Here is a 19,921-nt window from a genome sequence, read left to right on the forward strand (position 1 = left end):
CTGGTTTCTTTTTGACATTTTATTTGTATTTGTTTGAGATTACGAAACATTGTACTCATCGGAGTAATTGCTCATTATCAGGTTAGGCAGCTTCAGAAGTGGTTTTTGTTTTGTTTTGGATGGTTTTTTTTTTCCTACTGGAATTTCCAAACCCTTGTTTTCCAATGAAAAGGGACAATCTATGTCAGTCTCCAAATTTGTCACTAAGAAATATTTGGGAATTGTGGTTTAAATATTTTAATAACTTTAAATTACAACATTCCTAGTTAACATTGATTTAAAGTCTTTCGTGGAGTATCCATTTTAAGGAAGGATTGTAATAATGAACAGTGTACCCTTTTTAAATGCATATTTTAATGTCTCTGAAATATATCTTGTCTTACAATCACTGTAAGCCAGGTTGTAGTCATGATAAACCCTCCAAGATGAACAAAACACCATCATTAATGCATCTTAAATACAACAAAAAAATAAGTATACAGTATTTATATATATTTACTTGGAACTTTTTATAACCAGTAAGAATGCAATCAGTCATTTGAATTTTATGGCACACTTTTCTATTAGAGGTGATAGGAAATTCCTGTTGTCCATGAGGTCCAAATTCTGAATGATTTTTTTTTCAAATGCTTTTATGCTCTCATGGAAATAGTATGGTTAACTCTCCTCTGTAAGTTTCAACCTTTTATCAGTATTATTGCCACTTGACTCAGACTCTTTCTAACCCCCAAACAAAAGAATCCAAGGAATTACATACCATTCTTTCTTGATTCATGGTTTTTTGGGGTTTTTTATTTTTTGCATGTTTGATTTTAGGGGAGATCTGCAGTGGAATGCCGGAGAGAAAAAGTTGACTGGTGGAGCCAATTGGCAGCCCAAAGTAGCTCCTGCGACATGGTCAACAGGTGTTCCAGCAGGTGCTCCATTGGTATGTAGCCCAGGGGCCAGTGCAGCGCAGGCAGTTTTCTGGTTTCTAACTCTATCGATCAGGATGTATTTTGCTTAACTTTGTTATTGACACTGTACTTCTTTTCCATCCATTGAAGAAATATACGCAAGATGCAGTGTTATCAAAATCCAAATTCCATTGACTTTAATAAAGATTATAAACTATTTTTTACTTTAAATATTTTGAAACAGTATCATGCTTCTTCACATGTTGGTTCTGTATTTGTATATTTATTGAAATGACTTTTCAAAAGCATTTACTATCAGTGAGTATTAACTATATTTTATTATTTTTCTGGTTCACATTGCCTGGTTGTCTTAATAGTAACAGTAACTCTTTTCTCATCAGAAAGATTGGACAGTTTTCTATTGTCTAAGTGAACTTTCATTTTAAAACCCTGTTAATGCTGCTCATCATTTTTTTTTTCCATTGAAATCTTACACGTCTTTTCTATAAGGTTTAAACTTTTTTCATTTTTGTGTTAAATTTCTATTAATATATTAATGTTACCACTTGCTCTGTGAAAATGCATATCACTGGCAATAAACACTAATTTTTGCCAATACTAAAATAGCAAAATTTACTGTTTCCTTATGTATGCCCTATATTTTACAAAACTAGGCTAATCACTTTCCCAAACTCACTGACAGTTTTTACCTTTGGTCACTATCTCCAACTATCTAAATCATACCCATCTCTAAGGCTCTTTCAATGCTATACTCTCCTTGCAGCCTGAATTAATTATAGCAATCCACCCACCATCCCAGCCAAACAAACACTCATGGAAGTGAATTAATATAAATCAGAATAGAAATGTTTCAGAAAGACTCCTTTAAGAAATATATTATGTTCTAGAAATTAACATAAATATCTGAGTTTTGAAATTTAGAACACATTTTCTTTTAAACAGGTTTATAAATAATAAATGCAACCCAGTTTTGAAAGAGTCCTTTTGCATCCAGAATTTACCACAAAACCATATTTAGTATTAATTAAATTATAAATTATACCATAGTTTCTACAGGAAAGCACATTCCACACTCCAACTTGTGTTCCCAAAGCCCATTTCCTTTGGCCCCTACTGTAGTTGTGGGGCCCCACCCCATGGTGTTAGTAAAAGAGCAGGAAATTCAAGCACTGATGTTCTCTGTATTTGGTGAGTTCAGAGTCTGATGAAAGAACTTAGCTTTAGAAGCAATTTATAACCAGTAAAAATGAGAAAATTACCTTTTTCCTTGGTATTTATCTTTTCAAATCTTTCCTATTATACAAAAACAGTGTTCAAGTAGACAGTTTTGCATTTAGCTATAAAGATTTCTGCTTTAATTTTTACAAAGTATACTTAGTAGAAACTATAAATCTCTTTTAAACTGATCCATATCTACAATTATTATAGGCTTTATTGTCAAAACCAGGACACATTTGAGGGTAAAAGGGAGCTTGGGGCCCCAAAATCAAGCTTCTCCTCAAGCATTTCCTTAAGGCCTGAGACCATAAGCTGGTAGCTCTCCTGGGGTGGGGACTCCACTCCATTTTTAAGTACAAATGTTTGAGAACCACTACCTTATTGGGACAAGGGAATGAGAGAGTCAATAAACATAAATGGACTCCCTAAAGAAAAAGCTTCTGTAGAACTGATCTTGTAAATCTGTTAATACTTTATAATGACATTGTCTCACAATGTGTATTATTACCAAATTAAAGAAATTTTCCTATTCTCTTCCGTGTAAAATTAGAGATGCCTTATGTGCTGTTCTAAGGAGTTTATATTTTAATGATGTTGCCCTTATTAGCAGGGTAAAGCTTTTATTGTTTTTTAACAGGTTAGTTTCAGAACGGTCACTTTGATAGCTGAGTCTAAGTTGTGGAGTTAAGGGAAGAAGAGAAAGGGGTAGATCAAATACTGGAGATACATGGGAGATCAGCTATGGGCTAAAAAAACAAAAAAGATTGAAAGCTTGAGATGAGAGTGGAAGGGAAAAAGGAGAAGAAAGCAAATTCTCTGATAGAATCCATACAACTCAGGGACTCCAGTGACTGAGCCCACAAAGGAGTGGTTTTGCCCAGGTTTCATTGTGAGGCAGTTTGCTAAATAATGAGGTCATTATCAGAATAATATAATAAATGAAAAAAAAATGGAAACCAAGCACTTAAAAAATAACTGAAAGCATGATGTTCAAATGTCTAACCCAATACTTGTCAGAATGTATGATGATAGGAAAAGACAAACTTAAGGAAGTTTGACTCATTTGCAGTGGGGGTGGGTAGCGAGCTGCAAGCTTGTGAACCCAGATAGCACAGTAACAGTAAACATCAAGTTGATAAACTTACTTATACCATTGGCATGATGCTAGAGCCAGTTTTTAAAATTTAGAACTGAAATTTGAGGTTTCTTTATATCTTCACATACTGGAGGTGCATGCATTTTAAAATTATATTGTCATTTTTAAACCAAATTATATTGGTTATTTGTGTTTGTTGTCATATGTTTGTGGTGTTGTGTTTTTTTGATAGCAAGGAGCTGTACCTCCACCCAGTTCAGTTCCTCCTGTTGCCGGGGCACCATCTGTTGGACAACCTGGAGCAGGATTTGGAATGGTGAGTGGTACCCTGTGCTAAAAATTATAATGTACAGAAATATCAGTGACATTTCTAAAGCCTCTGCCAAATCCTAAATTAACAGGTTCTTCTATAGCATATAATCTCCCCAAAATATAGTAAAGTAAAATTTAAAGGTTAAATGATTTACGTTATACAGTAAGGAGTCTCTACACATAAAGTGATAAAGTCATTTATAAAATACCTAAATTGTAGGTGATTATTGGAATAAGATGCCAGCCATAATCTTACCTGAATCAAAATGAGCCCTTCATCGCTATATCAGCACTTCCTACTTATCATTTCTGTCACCAGCAAATTTTAGGGCCGTTTTCCATAAAGAAACACATTTTTAAATCTCTTTAAGAGCCAATGCTCTTGACAAATAAGCAACAACAAAACCTGGTTGGGATGAGGATGCTGTGTGGCCAGCCAGGCTTATCCCCTACTCCAGTGACCCTCTCCCCACTTCCAACCTTGCAGCACCCACAGTTCAAAATTACAAATTATGCTGTCTCACAGACCTGGATTCCTCAAGAATTGTGGGAAGATTACTAAAACCAGCAATGCTGGGGCACTGCCTAGTGGACCCTCTTCCTTTTCAGCCGCCTGCGGGGACGGGGCTGCCCATGATGCCTCAGCAGCCGGTCATGTTTGCACAGCCCATGATGAGACCACCCTTTGGAGCTACAGCTGGACCCGGCACACAGGTCAGATTTTTAGATGTCATCTACCAAGTAGTGGTGTTAATTTATAAAAATAAAACCGTCGTGTGGCAGATGCTTAAAATGTGTTTTTACCTAATAAAATCACAGTCCTCATTTCTGTTGCTTCAGATGTAAAGGGAACATGGAAGATAGATTAGCAATAGTGGAAGGTTTGGAGAACAATGATAGGAATAACTAATCCCTCCATTCTGCTTTTTCAGAGTGGTATGCAAGTAAAACTGGACGTTTAATGCATTTAGGGCATTTGTCCCAGAGAAATATAGATTCATTATATCCTGCCTTCATTTTCAAAGATGCCATAATGCAGGCACTTTGTTGAACTGTTTGTGCTGATCAGTCACCCTTTCTGGATTCCTCTCATAAATTGCCTGGCCAAGGTGGAAGTGTATGTGGAAGAACCCAAGTGTTTTCGCCATGAGAAATTGGCTTGGATAGAGTCAGAACACTGAGTTATAACTTTACTAACACCATGCTTAGCAAACCAAATGAAATAGCTCAAATAGGTTTTAATAGTATCAGTGAATGCTTACTTACCAAATGTGTATTTACATGATTTTATCCACAGGATACCTACTGTGAACTTTGAGTGTACTTTAACCCCTTTTGCTTCCTTGGTCCATCTCTAAATCCATCCTCTACTCATTCCCCAAATTTGCCTTCAGCTTCTGAACCAAGCTGATCAGGAAAGAGGATGGTGGATGTTGAAACAGATGAATTTCAGATGTGAGAATCCCTAGCCTTCAAGGCCATTACCAATGCACTGGCTTCATGAGAATTCTTCTGGTACTTTCTGAGACAAATGAACCCTGTCCAGAGAGCATCAGTTTATTTACTTAATTTGAAAAATGAAAATGAAAAATAGATGATGTAATGAAAATACATTGTTTTAATCAGTAAGTCAGGGACTGTGCCATATTTATGCAAATTTTTAGTTTGTTCTTTCTATTTCAGAAAAGAAGCGTAGGTAATTATACTAGAGAGTAAAATAAACATGAGTTGTGGCTTCAGGTAACAAAGCAGTTTTTCATTACTAATGCCTGACCTATTCCATTATTCTTTAATTGGCACCATGATATTGTCATCACACCTAATTATTAATTATGGGCCAACTCCTTGAGTTTCTTATCTTCCATACAACTTCAAGACTTACATTTAGTTATTTTGAGATTTCTTTGAAAATAGTATCCCAGTTTTTAAAATGGAAATTTGCCCGGTGGATCTGGGCCCAGGAACAAATCTAAAAATCCTCACTTACAGAGCTCTGTTTACTAATCAATAAAAGCATAGACTTCTGCCTCACAGTCCCACATTCCTTAGATTTTTCATCATGCTTCAAGCAGAGATTTATTAGACTCAGAGGGTAGGTGTCAACTGGTAAATCTATATAGATTTTCAAGGCCTCATACCCTAAAATTCCTACAAAAGCTTGCTCCCAGAAGTTATTTCTGTCACACAGTGAAATAATATAGGTATTGGTTAAACAGTAACAAAGTAAATTAATCATTTGTTACTTTTGCTGCAAGTTCAACATGATTCCTTGATAATCAGTCTTAGCCTTCTCTGTGAGCTGAGCAAGTAGATTGGAGTTTAGTGACATTTGTGACTAGGAAACTGTTTGCTCAGCTGAAGTAAGCATTTCTCCAAAACTTGATTAGTTTTCACTTAAAGTAATTTATATGAAATCCTAGAATATTTAACTAATCATTTTAAGTAATTTCTTAAGTGGCTTTCTGCAAACTGTTTCTTTTCCATTTTTCCTTCAAACTCACTCTAAGAAAGGCCATTTAAATTCTTTTACTAGTTTAGTGATACTAATAACTCAAAGTAAAAATGCTTTGCATAGAGAAATGGGTTGTATTTTTCTATATATTTATAATATCTTTATGTAACTAGTTTTCCATATCTTCTCTGCTGACATCCATGTTGTTCTACCAGAGTCCCCAAATTTTACTTTGGCTAAATGTGATGTAACATAATTTCAAGAAAGCCAAATATCATTTGAAGTTTTGTGTATGTGTGTGTGTATGTGTGTGTGTGTGTGTTTTACCAGTTCAAAGTTAAACACAACACTGTCACTAAGTAGAACAAAGTAGATTGTTTAAACCCTTAGCCATCTAATCTTCTGCATGTTTGTTTTCTGTGGTATGTGTTCTGCCTAATGCCTGTATATCTCTCTGTTTGCTTTCTATTTCTGCTATCTTGGGCTGGCTTATCCCCAATTAGCTTTCTCCAAGCCCTACACCTGCCACTCAGAGTCCCAAGAAACCTCCAGCAAAGGACCCATTAGCGGATCTTAACATCAAGGATTTCTTGTAAACAATTTAAGGTATCTAATATTGAGCTTTTCCTGTGGGCTTGTAATAATCAGCTGTGCAATGCTTAGCTATTTCAGAATGATATTTGTTATTTCTGTATTTTGAATACATGCCTATATTGCTAGTAAGTCGAGTATTTATACTTTTGCAGTCAATACTAAAAGCTATCCTTATCAATGAACTTTTAAAACTCTAAATTTTTAAAACTGGAAGAAAGAGAAAACCTTCAAATTGTCATTATACTAATAAAGCACAGAGATTATAGCGGTAAAGCAAAAAGTTGCCCAGATTGCTTGGTAAGTTAGAAAACAGCCACTCATTACACAATGACTGGAATTTATAGAAAGTGAAGTTACAATATTGCATTTAGAAATTTTCAAGAACATATTTGGTATTACAAGCATATTTTTTGTTTTCTTAATCCTTATTTTGCTTCATAAAGTAAAACTTAGATCATTACCCTTGGCATTTCTGCATTCAAGCAGAATTTTGTATTTCTAATATTCTGATTTTAAATTTCTAATACAATTTATGAAATATTAATGGTGAACTTATGGATGGAAACTAACGAAGGAAAAATGTTTCCTATAAACCTCAGCAACTAACACAGTAGGTAGGTACTCAACAAATATTTGCTGAATGTGGATGAACAATAATAAAACTGCCTTTTGTTTACACAGTATTTTTCTGTCTTCTTCCCGGTCCTTAACTCATTTGGCCTTCTCGGTAGATCAAACACTGTAAAATACACTGGCCAGATACTTTTTGTCTCTATTTCACAGATAAAGGAACTGACCCTTGGGCATTAAGTTGCTTGCCCAAGGCCACACAGACAGTAAGTGGAGAGCAGGAAGAGGGTTCCAGTTTTATGACCACTATCAGCTGCAATAAGCATAGATGTTTAATTATGCATCTATTGCCTATCTTTATGAAAAACTCTTTCTAATACCTACTAAATTTTTTGTGGATTCCTGTTTCATGATTTTTTCTTAAATTTTTTTCTTAGTAATTTATCATTTTTATTGCCTTGATATCTCAGCCAATTAATTTCTCCCTGCGTCCAACATTTGTGTTCTGCTTTGGGTTGGACTGGGCTGATATCGGCGCAAGTAAGACAGTGAGCATTTATTTTGCAGCAGCTATAGTTTCAGGGGTGACCAAGGAAATGGCATAGAACAGCCTTTTACTCTCATCACAAGCCGGGAAATTTGATAAGTGCCGGAAACAGAAATGCTCGAGACTGTCCCTGTTCTCAGGGATTCACAGTCAAGAGGGAAACAGACACAGACTATTCTGTGATCTCAGAGACAGAAGGGGAGCTACCTAGCTCAGCCACGAGTCTCCAGGAAGAGTTCCCAGCAGGATGACTGGTGAAGGATGAAATAACCAGGGGGACAAGCAGGGAGTGTGGCATGGGTGGCGGCGAGACACCAGGGTTCTCTTCTTTCTCTTGTATTCTGCCACTTGTTCAACTGTTTAGTAAGTGGCTTATTGAGCAATGCATCTGAATAGAAGCAAAAAATAATAGATGTCACTGTCCTTCCCTTTTTTCCCTGCCCTTTTTTAAAAAAAGATTAGATGTTCTGAAATAGCACTAATATCTTACTACTAAGATTTCTAATTATTATCCAGATTTCAAAGTTTTGCTGATATATAATTTTTATCTAAAATGGAAGTATACAGTGAAAGTTTTTTTTCTTAAAATTTCCTGGCTGAAATTTTAAGCTTGTTTTAAAGAGTAGTGAAAAGTGAATAGATGTGAGTGTGTTACTACAGAACAAAACTTTTGACTAAAGCAATACCTTTTGTGTAAAAGGTTTTTTTTTTTTTCGTAATTGTGAAGTAAAATTGCACAGGAGGTAAGATGTGTGAGGCATATGTAATAGTCTGTTTTCTAATTCAAGTGCTTTTTTATCTTTACAGCTGCAATTTTTGTGACTGAATAGGAAAAAAAAATGTTTGGAGATTTCAAATAAGATCGATGCTCAGAGTTTCAAAGTGAGCCAACAGTACCAAACCCAATGCTTACTCATAACTTCTCTTCCAAAATGTGTAGCACAGCTGTGAAAGTGAACATTAGGAATGTGTACTAACTTAGCTGTTATCCCTACTCTCAAAACTGTAATGTATTTGGGTTGTTTGTGTGTTGTGCGATGTAAACAATGAATGAATGTTTCTGGTACCTTTAGAGTTTTTCTGGACCTCGCCCGCAGACGGATGACACAGCTGTTGTGTGGTGAGCCACTTGGAAAGATGTGTCTGTGCTTTTGAAGGTTTCAATGTATATATAACTTTTGGACATAGCCTAAACTCTCCCCACAAGTTCTCTTTTCTTCTGTATCTCTGTTACAAGTATAGTGTGATATTATCAGATCGTAAGGACAACTCTTAACTATACAAAACCTTTTTTCAGTGTGGAGTACATTTTTCCTATCACGGGAACTTCAACTGTTGTGAGAAATGTTTATTTTTGTGGCACTGAATATGTTAAGAAATTTTATTTTAAAAAATATAAATGTTAATGTCCATAATAAATACTTCTCCTTGAAGCTACCTTATCAAGAATGAAAAATCACATGGGAAGAATTCAATATTTATCACTTCTATATTAAAAATATATTTTAATTATATTTGACATGTTTTGCATCTAAATTGACCTATTTATTCATTCTTGATTAAATGCACTGAAAAGTAAAGGGTCCGTTTCTTTCATGTCAGTGAAAAAGCGATTAAAGATGTGCTACTTCATGTGATTTTGAAGGCACTCCAAGGTATATCTGTAATTTAAAGATTACTGCAAGTATTTTAATTTTGTTGTGGGTTTTATGTACATCTGTTAATTTAGTATTTCTTTGCGTGTTTTGTAGACTAGTTTTCTTCCATTCCTCAATTGAGCTCAAAATAGGTTTTGTTGTACCATTGTGATTAGGATTTAAACTAATTCAGAGAACTGTATCCTTTACTGTACATACTGTATTCTTTAATTTTCAATTTGTTGTCATACTGTCTGTGCTGATGGCTTGGCTTAAGATTTTGATGCATAAATGAGGTCACTGTTGATCAGTGTTGCTAGTGGCTTGGCAGCTCTTCGTAAAAGCATATTGGGTTGGAAGGGTGTTTGCCTATTTTTCAAATTATTTAATAGATGTATGGTACCATTAAAAGTGGTTGTATCTGAACTTACTGTGGGGATAACATACACTGTAATGGGGGAAAATTACCTGAAACCAACTTCAAAATGGCTTTTCTTTGTATTTCGGTTTAAAAACCCAGTGCATGTAAGCCCTCTGAGATGCAATAAACACCTTGAACAAAGAAAACGCAAACATAATCTTTCTCTCTGATTATTTGTTAGGAGAAAAGTCTGTTTCAAATGATAACACATAACATACACAAAATATTGAAAATTTTAAAATACTCAGGGTGAACTTTCTTTTAAAATATGCAATTAAATTCTTATAATAGTTTTGTGAGAATTCTCTGTGGAAGTCAAAGAGTAATATGACTTAGGTTACAATTTATATACATACTTGCTCACAAACACACACACAATCTAGATTAGCCTATTTTAATAAAATTGGGTGAATTTATGAATACAACTAGATTGTTATAGTGATAATAGCACCTCAAAAAAGTAGTCCAGTCTCACATAGAATATTTATCAAATAGAACTATTTGTCAAATAGAAGCACATTCTTATTATTTCTACTTTAAAACTATCTTTCCCTTATTTACCTAGGATTTGTATCTTGAGAACTAACTTTCAGAAGCTAGTATCTGATTATATATGATTTTTATAGATTGCATTTTGAACATGTCTTACTTTGTGGGCATATGGCAATAAAATGTGCTTTAGGTTATAAATAGTTGTAAGTTTAATATTGCATTTTTTTAATAAGCTTTTTCTTCATCGAATGGCCTATGTCATATAAATTCTTAACAGGAGAAAGTTGTAAGAGCTTTATTTTTAAATCCAACACTGGAAACGCGCATGGTGAGACTCTTGGTGTCACTGTAAATCAAATTGTCTTACAGATGAGACCTGGATGAGGTCTTCTGGGTACCCAAAAAACTAACCTCTCTGGATAATTTTCAAGACAGGTCCAATTTATCCTGGAGTTCTTCCACATGGTGAACATTTCTATAGTGGTTTTACCCTGCCTTTCTAGCCTCATCAGTGCCCTCGCCTCTGCCCCCTGCCTGCACACACTACTCTGTAAGTAGTACACCAACAACTCGCCCCAGAGGGATACCAGGCACTCTGCTGGCTCACACAGGACTTTCTGCCTGAAATTACCCCCAAGACCTATGCTTGACAAAATTCCACTTGTTCTCCACAGCCTGTTCCTGCGCCTGCCCTAGTCTTCTCAGGGCTTAATCTTCTTAATCCCTATGGCACTAACCATGTTGAATTGCAATCAGCTGTAAAGGTGTTCTCTGCTCTGGCGGCTTGTGAGTAGGCACCACCTCCTCCGATTTGTACTTCCAGCACGAGCACTTCAGTAGATGCCAGGTTAAGTGTCTGAAGGATGAACTCAAGTATGTTAGTTCTTAGAGGTCTCTTCACTTACCTGGACACTGCAGGGCTATTAATTTGTTTCTGATTACTGAACATTTTTCATATGGTGCAGTTATTGTCAAATGTTATTAGAGTTTCAGTAGCTTTTTTGTCAGTCATTATAATAGAAGAACTAACACCAATTTAAAACCCATCTTGAGTTGAAAATTTGAATCACTTTATATATGATATAACAATTGCAAGGCCTGGTTCTTTCAGTATTAGTCTCCTTTGTTCCCTGTCTTTTATGTCTTCTTTGTACTTAAAAAAATAGTCTTCATTTAAAAAAAAAAAAAAAAAAAAAAAAAGACCAAAGAGTTTTTGAAAGGAGTCATGAGGTTCCAAAGAGGAAGAAAGGAGTGGATACAAAATGAGAAATCAATACACAAAAAGATAAATTGTGCCAAGGCCTTTCTGCCCCTTAAATAGACACTTTTAACAAACTATCACAAAGTTTTTTGTTGGAAAAAGGGCATAGTCTTGCAGCAGGGTTACAGTGTTTCTTGTATGGAAGCACTTTTTGAAAATCAAAATGAGTGGCTATCTTACTTGAAAAGTCACAATAGTTTATATTTTTGAAGCATCATATTCTGTGGTAGTTTGCTGTTGATACTCTTGGGCTTCAAGAAAATTTGTGATTTTCACAGACTTGCTGACAGCAGATTTCATCCCTGGATGCATTATTCAAATCTCCTCTGTGAGTGAAAACATAGGAAAGAGTGATGGAATTTAGTTCATAGTAATTAACCTTAGCTAAACTCAGAGCCGCCACACTAAACCATCTGAGTTCATTTCTACTTTATAACATACATGTTCTAGTCATTTTGCAACATAAAAGTAGTAGATATTCTATATTCAATATATAGAGCAACAGTTTTCAAACTGTGGCTTTGGGACCCCTTTACACTCTTTAAAAACTATTGAGTTCTCAGCAAAAAATCTGTAAGTTCTCACGGCCAGGGGACCTGCGCCCCTCCCAGCCAGGCTCAGTCCTGTGGCAGGAGGGGCCGTTGGTGCTGGAAACAAGGAGGGAGAACTGCAGTTGAGGCTCTTATTGAAACCTCAGCCTGCTGATCCTAACTCCACAGATCGACTGAGACCAGACACCGGAGAATCCGAGAGCAGTCAGCCCAGTGGAGAGGAGATAAGGCTAGCAAAAACAGCAAAAAAAAATAAAAATAAAAAGAGACTTTTTGGAGTTCTGGTGAACATAGAACAGAGAAGGGCAGGGCTCAAACAGAGCCAGGCTCATCTGCAGATCCAGTAGGCGAGTTTCCTTGTCTGAAGAGCTGGTTTCTCTGCTTCCTTGATTGTTCCTTTAATGGCCCTAATCTCCTTGTCTCTTAGCATTTCAATAGCCCATTAGATCTGCAAGGAGGGCCCTTCTTTTTTTTTTTTTTTATCTTTTTCTCTTTTTCTAAAACAACTGCTCTAAGAAGCCCATTACAGAAAGCCTCAAAGACTTGCAGTTTGGGCCCAGACAAGAGCAGAGCTAAGAGAGCTCCGAGACACAAAGCAGTAAGTCCAGTGGCTGAGAAAATTCGTTAAACACCACAACTTCCCAAGAAAAGGAGGGCGTCCTCTTACAGCCATCTTCCCAGTGGGCAGGGAACACTCCTGCCTGGCATCAGCCAGCGCCACAGCCCAGAGCTGCCCCAGACAACTTGGTGTGACGGGAAGTGTTTCCAACAACACACACACACACCACAATATCGAGCGTGGGCAATAGCCTTTCCCCCACCCTCAGCTAATTGTCCCAGAGTTGGGAAGGCAGACCTGTGTGAAAAGGGGGAAATTAACACACCCCATTCAGCCATCCTTTCAGCAGACTGGGAATGCCCCTACACAGCCCTGCAGCCCAGAACTTCCCTTGGGGGATGGCACTCATCTGTGATGTAGCACAGTCATCCCTCAGCAGAGGACCTAGGAGTGCATAGCTTGGAAGAGGGACCCACTTGCAAGTCCCAAGGGCCATACGCCAATACCAAGGGCTTATGGGCCAGCAGCAGAGACAAACTGTAGCAAGACTGAACTGAAGGATTAGACTATTGCAACAGCCTTAAATCTCCAGGAGCACCTGAGAGATTTGAATATTAAAGCTGCCCCCCTCCCTAACCACTCAGACACACGCCCCATATGCAGGGCATGCAAGCTTGGTGCACCAATTGGACCCCACAAGACTCACACCCCCACTCACCACAAAGACAAAGTGGGGGAGAACTGGCTTGAGGGGAATAGGTGGCTCGCAGATGCCACCTGCTGGTTAGTTAGAGAAAGTGCACCCCATGAAGTTATAGATCGACAAATTAGAGATAAGGGTTTGAATCAGTCTGCATATCCTAAAAGAACCCTATCAAGTTAAGCAAACACCAAGAGGCCAAAAACAACAGAAAATTTTAAAGCATATGAAAAAACCAGATTATATGGATAACACAAGCCCAAGCACCCAAATCAAAAGATCAGAGGAGACACAGTACTTGGAGCAGTTAATTAAAGAACTAAAGATGAACAACAAGACCATGGCACAGGATATAAAGGACATGAAGAAGAGGATGGCACAGGATATAAAGGACATAAAGAAGAACTTAGAAAAGTATAAAGAAATTTCAAGAGTAAATAAAAAATAGACTTATGGAAATAAAAGAAACTGTTGACCAAATTAAAAAGATTCTGGATACTCATAGTACAAGACTAGAGGAAGCTGAAGAGTGAATTAGTGACCTGGAGGATGACAGAATGGAAAATGAAAGAACAAAACAAAAAATGGGGGGAAAAATCAAAAAAATTGAAATGGATCTCAGGGATATGATAGATAAAATAGAATGTCCAAATATAAGACTCTTGGTGTTCCAGAAGGGGAAGAGAAGGGTAATGGTCTAGGAAGAGTATTCAAAGAAATTGTTGGGGAAAACTTTCCAAATCTTCTAAACAACATAAATACACAAATCATAAATGCCCAGTGAACTCCAAATAGAATAAATCCAAAGAAACCCACTCCGAGACACATTCTGATCACACTGTCAAACACGGAAGAGAAGGAGCAAGTTCTGAAAGCAGCAAGAGAAAAGCAATTTACCACATACAAAGGAAACAGCATAAGACAAAGTAGTGACTACTCAGCGGCCACCATGGAGGCAAGAAGGCAGTGGCATGACATATTTAAAATTCTGAGAGAGAAAAATTGCCAACCAAGAATTCTTTATCCAGCAAAGCTCTCCTTCAAATTTGAGGGAGAGCTTAAATTTTTCACAGAGAAACATGCTGAGAGAATTTGCTAACGAGACCTGCCCTGCTTGAGTTACTAAAGGGAGCCCGGCTGACAGAGAAACAAAGAAAGGAGAGAGAGAGATGGAGATATGGAGAAAGGTTCAGTACTAAAGAGATTCAGTATGGGTACGTTAAAGGACATTAAGAGAGAGAGGGAAAAAATATATCTGACAAACATAAACCAAAGGATAACATGGCTGATTCAAGAAATGCCTTCACAGTAATAAAATTGAATGTAAATGGGTTAAACTTCCCAATGAAAAGATATAGATTGGCAGAATGGATCAAAAAAAAATGAACCATCAATATGTCATGTACAAGAGACTCATCTTAGACACAGGGATGCAAAGAAATTGAAAGTGAAAGGATGGAAAAAAATATTTCATGCAAGCTACAGCCAAAAGAAAGCAGGAGTAGCAATATTTATCTCAGGTAAAATAGACTTTAAATGCAAGGATGTTGTGAGAGACAAAGAAGGTCACTACTTACTAATAAAAGGGGCACTTCAACAAGAAGAAATAACTATCATAAATGTTTATGCATCCAACCAAGGTGCCACAAAATACATGAGACAAACACTGGCAAAACTAAAGGAAGCAATTGATGTGTCCACAATAATTGTGGGAGACTTCAACACATCACTCTCTCCTATAGATAGATCCACCAGACAGAAGACCAATAAAGAAACTGAAAACCTAAACAATCTCATAAATGAATTGGATTTAATAGACATATATAGAACATTACATCCCAAGTCACCAGGATATACATTATTATCTAGTGCTCATGGAACTTTCTCCAGAATAGATCATATGCTGAGACATAAAACAAGCCTCAATAAATTTTAAAAAATTGAAATTAGTCAAAGCACATTCTCTGACCACAATGGAATACAATTAGAAGTCAATAGCCATCAGAGACTTAGAAAATGCACAAATACCTGGAGGTTAAACAACACACTCCTAAACAATCAGTGGGTTGAAGAAATAGCAAGAGAAATTGCTAAATATGTAGAGACGAATGAAAATGAGAGCATAATCTACTAAAACCTATGGGATGCAGCAAAAGCGGTACTGAGGGGGAAATTTATAGCACTAAACACACACATTAAAAGGAAGAAAGAGCCAAAATCAAAGAACTAATGGATCAACTGAAGAAGCTAGAAAATTAAAAGAAAACCAATCCTAAACCAAGTAGAAGAAAAGAAATAACAAGGATTAAAGCAGAAATAAATGATATAGAGAATTAAAAACAATAGAATAAAAAACACCAAAAGTCGGTTCTTTGGGAAGATCGACACAGTTGACAAGCCCCTAGCTAGACTGACAAAATCAAAAAGAGAGAAGACCCATATAAACAAAATAATGAATGAGAAAAGTGACATCACTGCGGATCCTGAAGAAATTACAAAAATTATAAAACGATACTATGAACAACTGTATGCCAACAAACTGGATAATGTAGAGGAAATGGACAATTTCCTGGAAACATATGAACAACCTAGACTGACCACAGAAGAAATAGAAGACCTCAACCAACCAATCACAAGCAAAGAGATCCAATCAGTCATCAAAAAGCTTCCCACAAATAAATGCCCAGGGCCAGATGGCTTCACAGGGGAATTCTACTAAACTTTCTAAAAAGAACTGACACCAATCTTACTTAAACTCTTTCAAAATTGAAGAAAATGGAACACTACCTGACTCATTTTATGAAGCTAACATCAATTTAATACCAAAACCAGGCAAAGATGCTACAAAAAAGGAAAACTACAGGCCTATCTCCCTAATGAATATAGATGCAAAAATTCTCAACAAAATACTTGCAAATTGAATCCAAAGACACATTAAAAAAAATCATACACCATGACCAAGTGGGCTTCATTCCAGGCATGCAAGGATGGTTCAACATAAGAAAATCAGTCAATGTACTACAACACATTAACAAATCAAAAGAGAAAAATCAAATGATCATCTCAATAGATGCTGAAAAAGCATTCGACAAAATCCAACATCCCTTTATGATAAAAACACTTCAAAAGGTAGGAATTGAAGGAAACTTCCTCAATATGATAAAGAGCATATATGAAAAACCCACAGCCAGCATAGTACTCAATGGTGAGAGACTGAAAGCCTTCCCTCTAAGATCAGGAACATGACAAGGATGCCCGCTGTCACCACTGTTATTCAACATTGTGCCAGAAGTGCTAGCCAGGGCAATCCGGCAAGACAAAGAAATAAAAGGCATCCAGATTGGAAAGAAAGAAGTAAAACTGTCATTGTTTGCAGATGATATGATCTTATATCTGGAAAACCCTGAGAAATCGATGATATAGCTACTAGAGCTAATAAATTTAACAAAGTGGCGGGATACAAGATTAATGCACATAAGTCAGTAATGTTTCTATATGCTAGAAAAGAACAAAGTGAAGAGACACTCAAGAAAAAGATACCATTTTCAATAGCAACTAAAAAAATCAAGTACCTAGGAATAAACTTAACCAAAGATGTAAAAGACCTATACAAAGAAAACTACATAACTCTACTAAAAGAAATAGAAGGGGACTTTAAAAGATGGAAAAATATTCCATGTTCATGGATAGGAAGGCTAAATATCATTAAGATGTCAATTCTACCCAAACTCATCTACAGAGTCAATGCAATCCCAACCAAAATTCCAACAACCTACTTTGCAGACTTGGAAAAACTAGTTACCAGATTTATTTGGAAAGGGACGATGCCTTGAATGGCTAAAGACACTCTAAAAAAGAAAAATGAATTGAAAGGACTTACACTCCCTCACTTTGAAGCTTATTATAAAGCCTCAGTAGTCAAAACAGCATGGTACTTGTACAAAGATAGACATATTGATCAGTGGAATCGAATTGAGAATTTGGAGATAGACACCCAGATCTATGGCCGACTGATCTTTGATAAGGCCCCCAAAACCACCGAACTGGGACATAACAGTCTTTTCAACAAATGGGGCTGGGAGTGTTGGACATCCATATCCAAAAGAATGAAAGAGGACCCCTACCTCACACACTACTCAAAAATTAACTCAAAGTGGATCAAAGATCTCAATGTAAAAGACAGTACCATAAAACTCCTAGAAGATAATATAGGGAAACATCTTCAAGACCTCTTATTAGGCAGCCAGTTCGTAGACTTTACTCCCAAAGCACAAGCAACAAAAGAAAAAATAGATAAATGGGAACCCCTCAAGCTTAGAAGTTTCTGTACCTCAAAGGAATCTGTCAAAAAAGGTGAAGAGGCAGCCAACTCAATGGGAAAAAAATTTTGGAAACCATGTATCTGACAAAAGACCGATACCTTGCATATATAAAGAAATCCTATAACTCAATGACAGTAGTACAGACAGCCCAATTATAAAATGGGCAAAAGATATGAAAAGACAGTTCTCTGAAGAAGAAATACAAATGGCCAAGAAACACATGAAAAAATGGTCAGCTTCACTAGCTATTAGAGAGATGCAAATTAAGACCACAATGAGATACCATCTCACACCTATTAGAATGGCTGCCATTAAACAAGCAGGAAACTACAAATGCTGGAGAGGATGTAGAGAAATTGGAACTCTTATTCATTGTTGATGGTACTGTATAATGGTTCAGCCACTCTGGAAGTCAGTCTGACAGTTCCTTAGAAAACTAGATATAGAGTTACCCTTCGATCCAGCGATTGCACTTCTTGGTATATACCCAGAAGGTTTGAAAGCAGTGACACGAACAGATACCTGCACGCCAATGTTCATAGCAGCATTATTCACAATTGCCAAGAGATGGAAACAACCCAAATGTCTATCAACAGATGAGTGGATAAATAAAATGTGTTCTGTACACACAATGGAATACTACACAGCTGTAAGAAGGAACGATGTCATGAAACATATGACAACTTGGATGAACCTTGAAGACATAATGCTGAGTGAAATAAGCCAGGCACAAAAAGAAAAATATTATATGCTACCACTAATGTGAACATTGAAAAAATGTACAACAAATGGTTTATAATGTAGAATGTAGGGGAACTAGTGATAGAGAGCAATTAAGGAAGGGGGAATGATAACCCAACAAGAACAGATAAGCTATCGTGGGTAAATTTAACATTCTAGGAATGCCCAGGAATGACTATGGTCTGTTACTTTCTGATGGGTATGGTAGGAACAAATCACAGAAATGTTGCTATATTAGGTTATTTTCTTGGGGTAGAGTAGGAAACATGTTGTAAGTAAAGTAGTTATCTTAGGTTAGTTGTCTTTTTCTTACTTCCTTGTTATGGTTTGTTTGAAATGTTGTGTTTTTTTTAGTGTATGTTCTTTTAAAAAAATTTTTTATATAGTTGATTTTTTTAAAAAAAGAAAAAAATATGCAGAGCCCCCTTGAGGAGCTGGTGGAGAATGCTGGGGTATTGGGCTCCCCCACCTCGATGGTTGTCGATGTGCTCGCAGACATAGGGGTCTGGTGGTTTGATGGGCTGCGCCCTCTACCACAGGACATGCCGTTGGGAAGACTGTTGCTGCAAAAGAGAGGCTAGGCCTCCCTATAATTGCGCCTAAGAGCCTCCCCCTAAATGCCGCTTTGTTGCTCAGATGTGGCCCTCTCCCTCTCTAGCTAACCCAACTTGGCAGGTGAAATCACTGCCCTCCCCACTACTTGGGATCTGACACCCAGGGGAGTGAATCTCCCTGGCAACATGGACTATGACTCCTGGGGAGGAATCTAGACCTGGCATCGTGGGATGGAGAACATCTTGATCAAAAGGGGGATGTGAAAGGAAATGAAATAAGCTTCGGTGGCAGAGAGATTCCAAAAGGAGCCGAGAGGTCACTCTGGTGGGCACTCTTACGCACAATATAGACAACCTTTTTTAGGTTCTAATGAATTGGAATAGCTAGAAGTAAACACCTGAAACTCTCAAACTATAACCCAGAACCCATGAATCTTGAAGACGATTATATAAAAATGTAGCTTATGAGGGGTAACAACGTGATTGGGAAAGCCATGTGGATCACACTCCCCTTTGTCTAGTTTTATGGATGGATGAGCAGAAAAATGGGGAAGGAAAAAAAGAAAAGGCACCCAGTGTTCTTTTTTACTTTATTGTTCCTTTTCACTTTAATTTTTATTATTATTTTTTTCTGTGTGGTAATGAAAATGTCAAAAATTAATTTTGATGATGAATGCACAACTATGTAATGGTACTGTAAACAACTGAATGTATGCTGTGTATGACTGCATGGTATGTGAATTCAATAAAATGAATTAAAAAACTTTTGAGGACTCTTAAAAGCTTTTGTTTATGTGGTTTATATCTCAATATTTACTATATTAGAAACTAAAATTGAGAAATACTTTATGAAAAATATTTTATGAAAATAATTTTCTGAAAAACAGTTTAGAAGTGTAGCATTGTTTTACCATTTTTACAAATCTCTTTAGTGTCAAACTTAATAAAAGACAGCTGCTTCCCATGTCTGCTTCAAT

General features: G+C 36.7%; 1 protein-coding gene across 11 annotated transcripts in view; it reads left to right on the plus strand.

Moving 5' to 3' along the window:
* Positions 1–9,921, plus strand: part of SNAP91 (synaptosome associated protein 91) — a 174,894-nt gene extending 164,973 nt beyond the window's left edge. For 8 of the 11 annotated variants that reach the window (XM_037843777.1, XM_037843783.1, XM_037843787.1 and 5 more), the window contains 5 exons: positions 817–928; positions 3,464–3,547; positions 4,153–4,257; positions 6,499–6,601; positions 8,514–9,921. In XM_037843777.1, the coding sequence (XP_037699705.1) occupies positions 817–928; positions 3,464–3,547; positions 4,153–4,257; positions 6,499–6,591 (394 nt within the window). In that variant the 3' untranslated portion in view covers positions 6,592–6,601; positions 8,514–9,921. The remainder of the gene's footprint in view (positions 1–816; positions 929–3,463; positions 3,548–4,152; positions 4,258–6,498; positions 6,602–8,513) is intronic. The other 3 variants (XM_037843781.1, XM_037843786.1, XM_037843785.1) reach the window with 3 other exon arrangements.
* The last annotated feature ends 10,000 nt before the right edge of the window (positions 9,922–19,921 follow it).

This window comes from Choloepus didactylus, chromosome 7, assembly GCF_015220235.1.
Source record: "Choloepus didactylus isolate mChoDid1 chromosome 7, mChoDid1.pri, whole genome shotgun sequence".
Taxonomy (NCBI): Eukaryota; Metazoa; Chordata; class Mammalia; order Pilosa; family Megalonychidae; genus Choloepus; species Choloepus didactylus.